The 13,459-nt window shown below is 36.3% G+C and overlaps 1 protein-coding gene across 16 annotated transcripts in view; it reads left to right on the top strand.

The window, feature by feature from the left end:
- Positions 1 to 13,459, top strand: part of LDLRAD4 (low density lipoprotein receptor class A domain containing 4) — a 637,530-nt gene that overhangs the window by 576,489 nt on the left and 47,582 nt on the right. For all 16 annotated transcript variants that reach the window (XM_056820769.1, XM_056820774.1, XM_056820777.1 and 13 more), the window contains one exon: positions 10,035 to 10,189. In XM_056820769.1, coding sequence (XP_056676747.1) covers positions 10,035 to 10,189 — 155 coding nt within the window. The remainder of the gene's footprint in view (positions 1 to 10,034; positions 10,190 to 13,459) is intronic.

Genomic DNA, 13,459 nt, shown 5'->3' with positions numbered 1-13,459 from the left:
ATAGTTGAAGGTAAAGGAGAGAAAGTTGAGGGTAGATTGATTAATGGTCTTCAAATCTATGAAGAGAGATCATTTTTGTCCATGTTTCAGAGAAGAAACAAGAAGAAATGTATTAATGTTCCTAATTGGACAATGATCTCCTTGTTATATCTCCTTTTAGTTTCATAAAGGGAGGTACAGGTGTTATTCAAACTTTCTATCTGCCCCAGGGCTTAGCCCATAAAAGATACTCATTCCTATTTTACTTTATTTTTCCATTTAAAAGTATTTATTTTCTCTCTCCCACCCAACCCCAATTTAAAGAGAAAACAAAACCCCAGTATAAACACATATAATCAAGCAAAACAAAGTCACACAAAATGGTTTTTGAATGAACATTGGATGTAAGATGAATGTAGGGAAAATGAAGGGAAAAAAGGAGAATTACTTCACACTAAAATGATCCTTTAGGAAAAACAAAGTTTTAGTTCTCCTAAATCCATTTCTTGGGATTCTGTAAAGCTCAAGCTATCATCTAAGCTCCTCTTCTATCCCCATAATTCTATTTGGAGGACAACCCATGTATATAAATGCAATGATAACACCAGCATCACTATTTTACTGTAATAAATTAGGTAGTTGTGCTACCTTACTCTAAATTTGAGCCTAGATGTATTTTTAACTTCCCAACATTTTTATATCAATGAGTCATTTATGATAGAATCATGAGCCACAACCCTTTAAATTGAGGGGGAGTGTGAAGCACTCACTTTAGCCTTAGATTCCTTTCTGGGTGGCCTGCCTCAAGGCACTTTTGGTTGACGTCATTATCTAATAGAATTGCTACCTGAAGAAAACTGACACGTGTGTCGTATTCAGAATTTAATATCAGACTTTGGGATTTTGAAAATGAGTCATTAATGAAATATTTCTTACTTTTTTAACTGAGGCTACTAATCTTGGCTTGGTTTTTTTTTCTTCCTCTAGTCACTTCCTTTTTCATCTTCCTTTACAATGCATTCCACATTCTCTTTTTTTGTTTTTCTTCCAAATCCAACTTCCTCCCTTTCTGCCTACTCTGGTCTCTGTGGATTGTTGAAATTGTTCCATTCATTGAATTTTGCCTTCAACAACTACTGCTCTTTCAGATCCTTCATGAAAACACATTTATTTTTCTTGAAGGCACTTTAATTCTTATTTGAGTGCTTCAAAGACTAGAACTAGGGAGGACCAAATGGAAGAAATACTATTAATAAGATTCATAGTACATGTGCTCAGCCTTGGTCTCAGCTGGTATTTTTCTTGCTTAGATTGTCAACTCTTTAGACAAAGACTGTGTTCGATCTTGTACAGTGTTTTTACCCATCCTGGTGCTTTGGAAGCAAAGTGTATTAAAGTTTCCAGGTTTATGCCTCTCCAGGGCACGTCAAACTTAAATTTCTTCTGATAATCTGTAGAAGGCATCTTTGTGTTTTCCAAGAACAAAAAAAACCTGCAGCTTTATGAACAATGAAGAGACAGAAATCAGATTGTGGAGAAAGTAAGCACACGTGTTTATATGTTGGGGGTAGAAGGAGAAGATAGAATTTGACAAAAAATTATATCAGTACAAGATCGTTAGGTTAACAAGAAATGGGTGGCCCTAAATGGGTCATATATATATATTATATATATATATATATCCAAATTCCTCCAAAGTCCTTTAAAAATTTGTCATTTAGGGACAGCCAGGTGGCTAAGTAGACAGAGTGGTAGGCTTAAAGATGGGATGTCCTGGTTTCAAACGTGTCTCAGACATTTCCTAGCTACGTGACCCTGGGCAAGGCACTTAACTTCCATTGTCTGGCCCTTATTGCTCTTCTGCCTTGGAACTGATTTAGTATTAATTCTAAGACAGAAGTTAAAGATTTTTTTTAAAAAGTGATTGGTGAAATAAACTATTAATCAGGAATTTTCAAGACTCTATTCAACACTTTCTAACTTTGTGATCCTGAGCAAGTCACTTAACCCCCATTGCCTAATCCTTATTGTTCTTCTGCCTTGGAACTAATATACAGTATTGATTGTAAGACAGAAGGTAGGGTTGTTGTTTTTTTTAAGAAATAAAATAATGCACAGATTAAATACAAAGTGATTTGGAAGTTGGGAATGAAGTTTAGCAATCTCGACTGAAGTTGTTTTCTCAGTTCCAGGGCTAGACTTTCTGAAAAATATTTATGCAAAATTTCATCAGATATATGTATTTTAGAAATGGAACTGAGTTTATTGCATCATTCTAGACAAAGTAACCCCCAATTGGTTTCTCCACTAAATGTCTCTTTCCCCCTCTCCAGTCCATCCTTCATACAGATACCAAAGTACTATTCCCCAAGCACAGTTCTGATAATGACACTTCCTTGTCAGTAACTCTAGTAATTTCCTATTGCCTCTAGAATAAAATACAAATGCCCATGTTGTTGGCATTTATAGGCCTTTACAGTTTGGCTCCTATCTTTCCAGTTTAATAATACATTATATTATAGTATATCCATTATGCATTTCTCCCCCTCAGGCACTCTACAGTCTAGACAAACTGGCCTTCTTGCTGTTCATCACAGACAACTCTCCATCTGCTGATGTGCCTTAGCTTCCATACCTGGAATATACTTGGTCCTCTCATTCCCTCTTAGAATTCTTAGTTTCCTTTAAAACCCAGGTTAGGTACCACTTTTTACATCTTTCCTGACCATTTACTTGCTCTTGCCTCTTCCCACCCCAAGCCCCTGTTACATGTCCATGCTGTATGTGTCTCTTCCTGTAGAATGAAAACTCCTTGAGGGTTTGTTGTTGTTTGGTTATTTAAGCCTCTTCGTGACCCCTTTTGGGGTTTTCTTGGCAGAGATCCTAGAGTGATTTTTTTCATTTCCTTTTCCAGCTCATTTTACAGATGAGGAAACTGAGACAAATAAGATAAAGTTTCTGAAACCAGATTTGAACTTGGGAGGGTGAATCTTTCTGAGTTTGGGCCTGACATTTTATCCACTGTTTCACCTAGCTGTTGTCCTTGAAGGCAGGAACTATTTAGTTTTTGACTCTGTATCCGCACTGCCCATCACAATATTTGACATCTAATAGGCAATGAATCAACAATGCATATATCTATATGTATTTTTAAGTGTGCTATTTATTTTTATTTATTTCATTTTTATTGTCATGCAAAAAACACTTCCATATTGGTCATTATTATAAGAGCAAACTTGTATATAACCTAGATCCCAAAATAAAACCACAAATACATTGATAATAAAGTTGACTCCAACAGTTCTTTCTCTGGAGGTGGAAAGCATTCCTTGAACAAAGCATCAAGCATGTGACTAGCAAGAGAGCAGAGGAAGATTGGGATTAGTTACCTGATAACTCCTTCTTCTTCCTCTCCCCAAACTTTTTGTGCTTCCCAATACAGACAGACAGACAGACACACACACACCACTATACCCCACACTCACACTTGCTTACCTCACTCTTCCCCTTAAACTGTGCTTTGCACTCTTTTGTTCTGAAGCAGCTTTATTGGTACCTTTTGTTTTTATATCCTTTAAATAAATGTTGTAGCAAAGACAAACAGTAAAACAAAATCCCAGTCATGGCTTCAGACAGGGAAATGCAGTTCCATCCCCATAATCTCCCAATTCTTCTAGAAGAGGAAGGAGAATACACTGTATATACAGTATGGCATTTCCTTCCTTTCGTTTCCCCTTCAAGACAATTTTGGATCATTTAGACCAGGCTTACTGTGAATGAAGACATTAGGAGAAGAGAGAGAAAAGAGGGTCTTACATTCTAAGGATGACCCTGTTTGAATTCTTAGTCCTTTTAGACCATGCCCTTCTCCTGATGCCTCATTTGAATCATTATTTTCATCTCTGTTTATTCAAAAGGAATAATTTATATGTCCTGATTATCTGGCTAATGCTTATTAGTGTAACATTTACGAGTCATAAAGGCCATAAGACCAGTTGAATTTCAAATTCTCACATATTTTATGTACAACTAAAAGAACAATAAAATGATGTTCATATTCCCATCTCTGTTCCTTGCTATAATGCCCAAGTTTGATTATGTCTCTCCTGTGAGAGGACACTGGCCCCCGGCATTGCATATGAGCATAAAACCTTCATGGCTTAAAGTTAGTTGTGCAACTTTTGAATTACGTCCTCAAAAAAAAAAACAGGTTCCTTTCTGCCATCTCACTTGATTTGAAATTGGAGAAGTAAAGGCTATTATTCTTTTAAATCAGCCTGACTTTCTCTCTAAGACCGACTGTTTTACTCACAGTCATTTATAGTGATGACCTGTATCCACATGAGGCTAGCTCCCAAGGCCAAAAGGAGGCATGTTAAAACTCACGGGAAGCCTGAGTTACCACCATTGTGTCCAGGCTGTCTCCTTGTATGAGGACTGCTTGGCAAGACACACTCACACTTCAGGCAGCCATCCCTTTGGAGCTTCTTTGCCCTGCCTGGCTCTGCTATAGATGAAATAGTAGCTATTCAGGAGGGGATGTACCTTACACATCCTCTTACACCTCCTATAGATGTTTTCTCACAAGTATGCTTTGCATACTGTCATTGAGACAGGTGGGTTAATAAAACAGTACAAATTAACTCCTGTTTTCCCATGGTGAGACTTAATTCTGCTGATAATTTTTTCTTCATTTCTGATTGCTCCTCAGTTGGTAGCACCTCTTAGAACTAAGGTTTTCCATTTTCTCTACCTCTTCTTCCTTCCTCCTATTCACTGAAATAATTAGGGATCTGAAGTAAAACACTAAAAAGTGGAAACAAAAAAGTTCTTGCAAGGAAAAACTCTGTAGTGAGTCAATCAATTAGCAAGTATTTATTGAAGGTCCATTATACGTTCAGCACTTTGAGAGGAAACAGCAGGGAAATGAAAATGGATATGTGTCAGATATTTGAGAAATTTTGAGTTCAATTAGGGAGAAAAAGGAGACATGCAAAACAATTAGAGAAAAAGACAAGATAGTAGATGTTATTTTGGTAGGCCACTTAATCCATCAGAGAAAATGGGAATAATAATACTTGGACCACATAAGTCATATTGTTGTTGGATTTGTTTTGAAAACCTTAAAATATATAAATGTGAATTATTTTATTAACAATAAATGGTGAGAGTGGCAATGTGGCATTGTATATAGAGAGTTGACCTTAGTGACAGGAAGACCTGACTGAGTTCCGACTCTGACACTGACTATATGATTTGACCTTTTAGTGCTCTGGACAAGGCTTCTAAGTTACACAGAAGGTGTTGGCCTGCATTGGTAGAAGGAGTTTCCTATACCAAGGAGAGAGGAACAGAAGAAGGAAGGAAGGAAGAAAGGAAAGAAGGAAGGAAGGAAGGAACGAAGGAAGGAAGGAAGGAAGGAAGGAAGGAAGGAAGGAAGGAAGGAAGGAAGGAAGGAACGAAGGAAGGAAGGAAGGAAGGAAGGAATTTTTTTTTTACTAAGGCTAATAATAAAATGTTACTTCCATTGTTTTCCATGCATGGGTATGGAAAAGGTGACCTAGAAAGACATCCTCCAAGTAGAAGAGAATTAATCACCTGAAGATTTTACTCAGGCTGCCATTATCTTAATCATGGCTTTCATCCATTTCAGTATCCATACAGCAATTAATTTTTCTTAAGAAAAGACTTGTAATTCCTCAGAGCATTTTGTTTAAAGCTGACTGCTTTTCTCCTGCTAAATAAAAATAATCTTTCCATTTTTTAAAAAAACACGATAGAATATTTAGGTTGATCTGGGATCACCATAGTTTCTTACTTTGTACTAAGCAAAATTCATTCAAGGTATATTTTGGTCCAGCTTGCCTTCTCTTAGTTATAATGACAATATTCATGGGAATGTCTGTAATGCTCTAAAGATTAAAGTGCTTTACCTAGTTTATCTCACTTTAGGGTTTGCGAATTCTCCCCTTTGCCAAGTCCCACTTTGCCTCATGGGTGACAGCAGTCTTTTAGTTATATAAATATTGTAAAATCTTCAGTTATCCCAGCTCAGATACCTAGAGCTTTGTGACCCTGGGCAAATCCTTTAATCTCTCTGTGTCTCATTTTCCTTATCAGTATGAAGATGATGATTATATTCATTCTGCTCTTCTGAAAGAGTTGTTGTGAGAAAAGCAATTTGTCAGCCTTAAGAATAGATGATCATTTGGGTAGTTCTTCTTATTTATCATTGAATAACCTTTAGATTAGGTTGTAAAAGCATAAATCTAGATGGCCTTATAGGCACCAAACCAGAAGAATGCCACTGAAGAATGGGAAAGGTGACAGGCTTCTGGGAGATGATTCCTTGAAGTCTGGTCTATACTCTCACATCCTTGGGGCTTACTTCTCCCTACCTAAGTGTTATAGCCTTGTCAACTGGATCTTATATTTGAGGAAGAGAAGTTGCAGGACACATAACCATTTACTGACTCTTACATTTCCACTGCCCTTCAGTTCAGATGCCCTTGTATCATGCACAATCCTCCCTGTGCTGAACTCACATTTGAGGGACACAGAGCTTATGACCCAGCTGAATTTTTAAAATCACCTTATCAGATCTTCTCTTGAATTCACTTTTTTTCTGAGTAGGAAAGCCTATAATCAAGGAGAGTAACTTATTGTACCAGAGATGATAGAACAAAATAATGGCCAATAAAAAAATGCATACCCAAGATAAACAGGAAGGTGTTAAGAGAGCACCTAGTTCCCTTGATAAACCAAGGTCACCTGGCCTGGGTGAATTATATCATTAGATACTGAAAGAACTAGCAAAAAAGTGGTGAGATACTTGGTGATGTTTGAAAGAGCATAGAAAACAAGAGAGATACCACAAGATAGAAGAAAAGAAAATGTCCAAATTTTCAAAAAACAAAAAGGGAAGAGCTCAACCTGCAAGCTATAGGCCGATAAGTTTGACTTTGATTCCTGAGAAAATTCCCAATTATATCATGAAAGAAATGGTTGCTGAGCATCTCAAAAGGGAAATGATGATTTCAAAAACCCAGCATGGTTTCATCAAATACAGGTCATGCTGGACTAATGTCCCTTCTTTTCTTGGCAAGATTACTAAACTAGACATGGGAATTGCTATAAATATCATTTTATTATTTGTTATTGTTTAGTCGTGTCAGACTCTTTGTGACCCCATTTGGGGTTTTCTTGGCAATGATACTGGAGTGGTTTACCATTTCTTTCTCTAGCTCATTTTGTAGATGAAGTAACTGAGGTAAATAGGGTTAAATGACTTGCCAGAGGTCACACAGCTGGTTAGACTGAATTTGAACTGAGGAAGACGAGTCTTCCAGATTCCAGACATGGCACTTTTATCTACTGCACCACCTAGTTGCCCCACAGAGGTAATAGTGCCACTGCATTCCATCCATTATCAGATTTCATCTGGACTGTTTGTTAAGTTATAGCTTCACAACTTAAGAATACTATTTCTATTTATGTAAATGTTAATATTTATATAAATTAATATATTATTGGAAAGTATCTAGGAAAGTGCAAACAAGATGGTAAAGGGCAATAAGTCCAGGTCATATAAAGATGGGATGAAGGAACCAGGTATATTTAGCACAGAGAAGAGAAGATTAATGAAATATGTGAGTGCTATTAGGTATTTTAACGGTTATTGTGATGCATGATCTGGGGCAATCCTGAAATATTTATGATGGGGAATGGAATCCACTTCTAGAGAAAGAACTGCTGGATTCAAATGGATAAGTATCAAAACATACTGTCTTTCACATCAGTGTATTTATGATTTTATTTGGGGGTTTTGGTTACATATGAGTATGCTCTTACAACAATGACCAATGTGGAAGTGTGTTTTGCATGATAATAAAAAAATGAAATTTAAAAAAGAAAGAAAGGTTATTATGAAAGAGAGATTAGAGCAGAACCAAGAAGCAACAGATAGAAGTTGCAAAGAGTCCAACTTCAGCTTGAGGTCAGGAAAAATGTTCTAACAATTTGAGTTGTCCCAAAGTGGGATGGACTACCTAGACAGGCAGTTGGGACTCCCCTCCTTGAAGTTCTTCATGTAGAGACTGAATGAACAGAAAGCCCCTAAACATTTGTTAAGCACTGTAATGGAGAGGACAAAAAGTAAATAACTAGATATTTAAAAGATATATACAAAATAGAAGGAAGGTATTATCAGTGGGGGTAGCCAGATGGTTCAGTGGATACAGCATGATGTCTAGAGTGAAAAAAAAGACTCCTCTTTTTGAGTTCAAATCCGGCCTCAGCATCTTTGCCAAGAAAACCCTGTGTGGGGTTACAAACAATCAGACATGCCTAAAATGACTGACCAACAATATTAGTGGAGAAGACCTTTGTAGCTGGGGTACTTGAAAAGGACTCTTGCAGAAGGTGGAATCTCAGCTGAGTCCTGAAGAAGTCAAGAGAAACCCAGAGATGGAAGTGAGGAAGAAAGCATCTGAAATATAAGGGGAAACCATTATGTTGGCAATTAGATGGGAAATGGAATGTCATGTGTGAGAAATAGCTGGATCACAGAGTATCTGGTAAAGAGTAAAAAAAAAGTATAAGAAGACTGGAAAAGTAGGAGGAAACCACTTGCCATATCTATTATGGTAGGAATTGCTTTCATGAAGGGGCTGGACTAAGTCACCTCTGAGGTCCCTTCCAACTCTTAAAATTCTGCAATTCTATGATACTAAAGAATTTAGTAGGTGCTTAATAAATGCTTCCCACTTTTCTTTTAAATAAAGTCTTCTTGATGGGTAGATTAATTGAGAGACGCAAGGAGCATGCTACTTTTATTTAATATGGCAAAGTAAAATGGCATCCAGAGAATACAACAGAAGGTTATCTAGTTGAGATAAATGTCATCTTATGGTGTTTGAATAATTTAGTGTTTTCAAACCTTGAATTTTCATATTGGAAATTGTGCTGATTAACATGTCTGATCTCACAGTGGCTTTATGAGTAAGTCTGAATGAATTAATATTAAGACTTTCTTCCACCCCACCAGGTAGACAAATAAATATAATTAGCATGGTTGGTGGTAATGATGGTAATAAGAATAAGAATAAGAATAAATGTATTTAGTGGAGTACCAGAAATCACTTTGAGATAGACTTCTTCTAGAACAGAGGTTCTTGACTTCAGGACTATAGTCTCTTTTATTGCACTTAAAAAAAAAAATATATATATATATATATATATGTCCTCCCTTCCTCATACCACAGAAGGAATCATCAGGCAAAATATAAATATTATGTCTTTCTAATTTCTGCTTCTCAGTTCATTCTCTGGAGGTGAACATTCATAAGTTATTCTTCAAATATTAAATCTATAGCTATTTATGATGTTCTCTTGATTGTACTTCTTTCATTCTTCAAGACTATATAGTCTTTTGATGATAGACTTGATAACTCTTAGATTTTAGGTAGTCTGTGAATTTAGAAAAAATGTATCTTTATTTTCAATAATTTCACTAATATTTAGCATTTCCTTCAATTATAATTCTTTAAAAAGTTATTCTGAGAAGGGATCTATAGTCTACACTTGACTGCCAAAGTGGTCCATTAATACAAAAAAGGTTAAGAACCCCTGCACTAAGATCTATCTCTGCTTCTAGAAACTCAATGTATAATTAACACCAATTCATAGTTGTAGGGCACTTGCAGTTTTACAAAATGTTTCCGTCAAAACAACCTAATGAAGTTGATAGCACAAATATTATTATCCCCATTTTATAGATGAAAGAACTGAGATTTGGAGAAGTTAAATGGTTTTCCTGTGGTCAAATAGCTAGTAAATAAATGAGTCAGGATTCTGGGCCAAGTTCAGAGATCCTTCCACAACCCTGTGCTACTTCTCATATTGAAACATTAAAAGGTTTGAATTTGGTACAAAGTTCTGGTTTTATATCATATCAACACATTTTAAGAAGAGAAACATTTTTTAAGACAGCATCTGGGCAGACAAAAAAAAAGGAAGAGTTTTGTTAAAGTGTTCCTATTCCTTCTCTTTCTCAGCTGAACTGGAGTTTGTCCAGATCATCATCATCATTGTTGTGATCACAGTGATGGTCGTGGTGATCATCTGCTTGTTGAATCACTACAAGCTCTCAACACGGTCCTTTATCAATCGGCAGAGTCAAAACAGGAGGCAAGAAGATACTTTGCAGCCGGTAAGTCCAGGCCTCTGGATTCATTTAAAAAAAAAAAAACTAACTCTTACCTTCCATCTCAGAATCAATCCTGTATATTGGTTCCAATGCAGAAGAATGGTAAGGGCTAGTTATGGGAGTTAAATGACTTGCACAGGATCACAAAGCAAAAAAGTGTCTGAGGCCAGATTTGAACCTACAACCTGCCATCTCTGAGTCTGACTCTCAATCCACTGAGCCACATAGCAGCTACCCTCTGGATCCATTTTAATCATATAGTTAACAATGTGTTTGGGGGCTGTTTTTAGGACTTCCAAATGGTAAAATACCAGTCCCAGGGAACCATCCAACTTCAGTGTTCTATGACTATAACACATTGGTCAATTGTTTTGTTGTTATGTTCAGCCCTGTGATGTTCCCAAAGGATAAATACAAGGTTCATTTGATGGAAATACAGATGTTGGGATTGAATGTGTTATTGAAGTGGGAAGCTCTCTTCCCTCTCTGAAATTCTATGATTCTGTCACAGTAGATCTGTCTAAGATGTTATTGCATGGATTAGTACGGCCTGAGTGCTTCAAGCAGTAACAAAAAGAACATTTCAAGGATGAAGCTAGAATTGGGGACAGATGGCCATGGTGCCTGCCTCAGGCAGGGTCTATCAGAGAGGACCAAATGGAAAATTCAAGGGTAGACCAATGACCAGTGACAGATTAATCTTCGGAGTTTCCAGTTGCCTTCTATCCTAAAGTACAAGTAGCATTCTCCTTCCTTTCCATATCAAACTGTTAGAATGGTGAAGGCTCAAATAATAATGACAAAGAACATATAAAGATTTTAAAAATCTATAGACAATCGTTGGAATGAGCAGACATCACTTTGCTAAGTAAAGACTGACATTTTTGGATTTTTCAAAAGTGACTTACCTATGGTTTGAAACTATAACTTGATGAAGATCCAAGGGTAAAATTGAAAGGAACTCCATGTGAGCAACATCCACAGGAACCTAGCCATCAGTTAAAACAAATGGCTGAATCATATGGATTTGTTGGTGGAAACAGAGGGGTTTTATGATGTCAAATCAGCTCAGAGCCATGAGAAATTACAAAGGGTTATGCTTAAGGAGTCTAGATCTAGTGATCAGTGTTTATTGTGGAAGGAGACAGAGCCAGCTATATAATTCTTAGGCTTTAAAAATAATATTCTTCCTGAATACTTTGCAAGACATGTCCTGTTGGTAAGAATGATACATCAGATGTTTGTTTTCATTCATGGATTGACAGTTAGCAAATTGTCATATTAGCACTCCAAACCTTAAAATATCTTGGGAAAATGAACCTATAAATTGTACTGAACCAGAGAATTTTCACTGACTTAACTGGTGTTCTGAATGGCTCTGTTGCAACATTATTTCATAAAAATTAAAAACAATGTTTTTAATAGATGTCACCACTGCAAATACTTATGATTGCCATGCTATGTGGAATGAAAAACTTTCAAATTATTGTGGAAATCAAAATCATGTAGGAACAGAATTAGGTATAGATCATTTTTGTCATCTTGTCCACCAGTGAAGTTTACATAAATTGCTCTTAGGGAACCTATAGAGGATGATTTTACATCCCAACATTTTGTTATTCGACTATCAAAAGCAGTTATTTTATCCACTGTATATATCTAGAATGTTATATAGATCAAGAAATAATGGCAGAAAACTGAGGCCCAGAGAATCTAACCATAGAGGAGATATGATAACTATCTTCAAATATTTGAAGGATTTTTTATATATGAGTGAATAAAGACAGATTTATTCTTTGTGGCCCCAAAGGGCACAAATAACCCGAGTTGTGAGAGGGAAAAATAAAGAAGAAATTGATAAAAATTGGAATTATCCTAAATAGGGATGGGGGGATTTTTTGAGGCACCAATTTCCCTGACACATAACTTTTTAAGCAAAATAAATATCCATTTAGCATAGATATTTTAAAAGGGATTTACTCATCATGAAAAGAATTGAACTTCTCAGTCATTAAGGTCCCTTCTAGCTCTATTTTGAAACAGGCTTTGTCCTTATGAAGTTTACCTTCTACTTTACCTACTAGTTTTGACTTCTACCTCCATCTCACAACTTGGAGTGGGTAAGTTGGGGGAAAATCATCATGGTTCTTCTATCTGTATTCTGCATTATTCAAAGAATGCCTATTAAAATGCTTGTCTTATGTAGAATTGCTAACAGGGTCTTTAAAGTTCATTCCTGTTCCAAGTTTCTTTTTCTGCCTTAGAAGAACAACTTTATACATTCTTCCTGAAAAGGAATGGATGATTTGTAAAAGCTTATTGTTAGAAAGGTGTCTCATGATCTCACTTGCCTTTTTCCTGCTTCTGAGACACACGGAGAGATCTGACTGCCCTGGCCCTTGTCATAGATAAAACATTATCAAAATGATGTTTGTTTGTTTGTTTCATCTGAGGTATCATTGTGGTATGTGTGTGTGGTTATCTACTTGGATTTGGAGTCAGGAAACCCTAACTACAAATCCATTTTCAGACACTGATTACCTGTATGACTTTGGACAAATCACTCTGCCTTCACAGTGACTCAGTTTCTCATATGTAAAATGAAGAAATTATACTCAAAGATTTCTAAGATTCTAGTTCTAAATGTATGCTTCTATGATCCTAAAGCTCTCTTGGGAACTGTGAAAGACTACCATTATTTTCTATGCACCAGTCTTCTTCCAATGCCTTTCCACATCCTTGGGTTCTCAAAGGCTACCCAAGGTATAAAAAATAGATTAATGTATAATAACATAAAATATTATATTTTGTAAAATTTGCTAATGATCACTAGAAGTGACAAAATAACAAGGTAACAAAATAGAATCATGTGCCCATGGCTAATCTACCTGTTCAAAAACCCCACTCCATCACAATTGCTGACAGGAAGCAAAGAGAGTGAGACCAGGAACTGCACCAAATTTATCCCTCTGTCTATGTCAACACATAACAACAGGAAGTCAGTGGGCTCCTGGGAAATGTAGTTCAAAGGCACAAGAGAACAGATTTTTGCTATATTCTACCCACCTAGAGAGCCTCAATTGGGGAAGCCAAGTACCAGATCATCATCCCAAGATAAGTTAATAAATAATTTTATTATTTTTTTCTGCTTTAGAATCACTTAAAGGGAGAGGGGAGAGGGTGAAAAGTATACATTCTTAAAAAAAAATAACCCTTACCTTCCATTTTAGAATCAATACTAAATATTGGTTCCAAAGCAAAAGAGTGGGTAAG

The sequence above is a fragment of the Monodelphis domestica genome, chromosome 3 (assembly GCF_027887165.1).
Source record: "Monodelphis domestica isolate mMonDom1 chromosome 3, mMonDom1.pri, whole genome shotgun sequence".
Taxonomy (NCBI): Eukaryota; Metazoa; Chordata; class Mammalia; order Didelphimorphia; family Didelphidae; genus Monodelphis; species Monodelphis domestica.
Note: the sequence above shows the minus strand (reverse complement) of the source record. Positions and strands in the feature narration are given on the sequence as shown.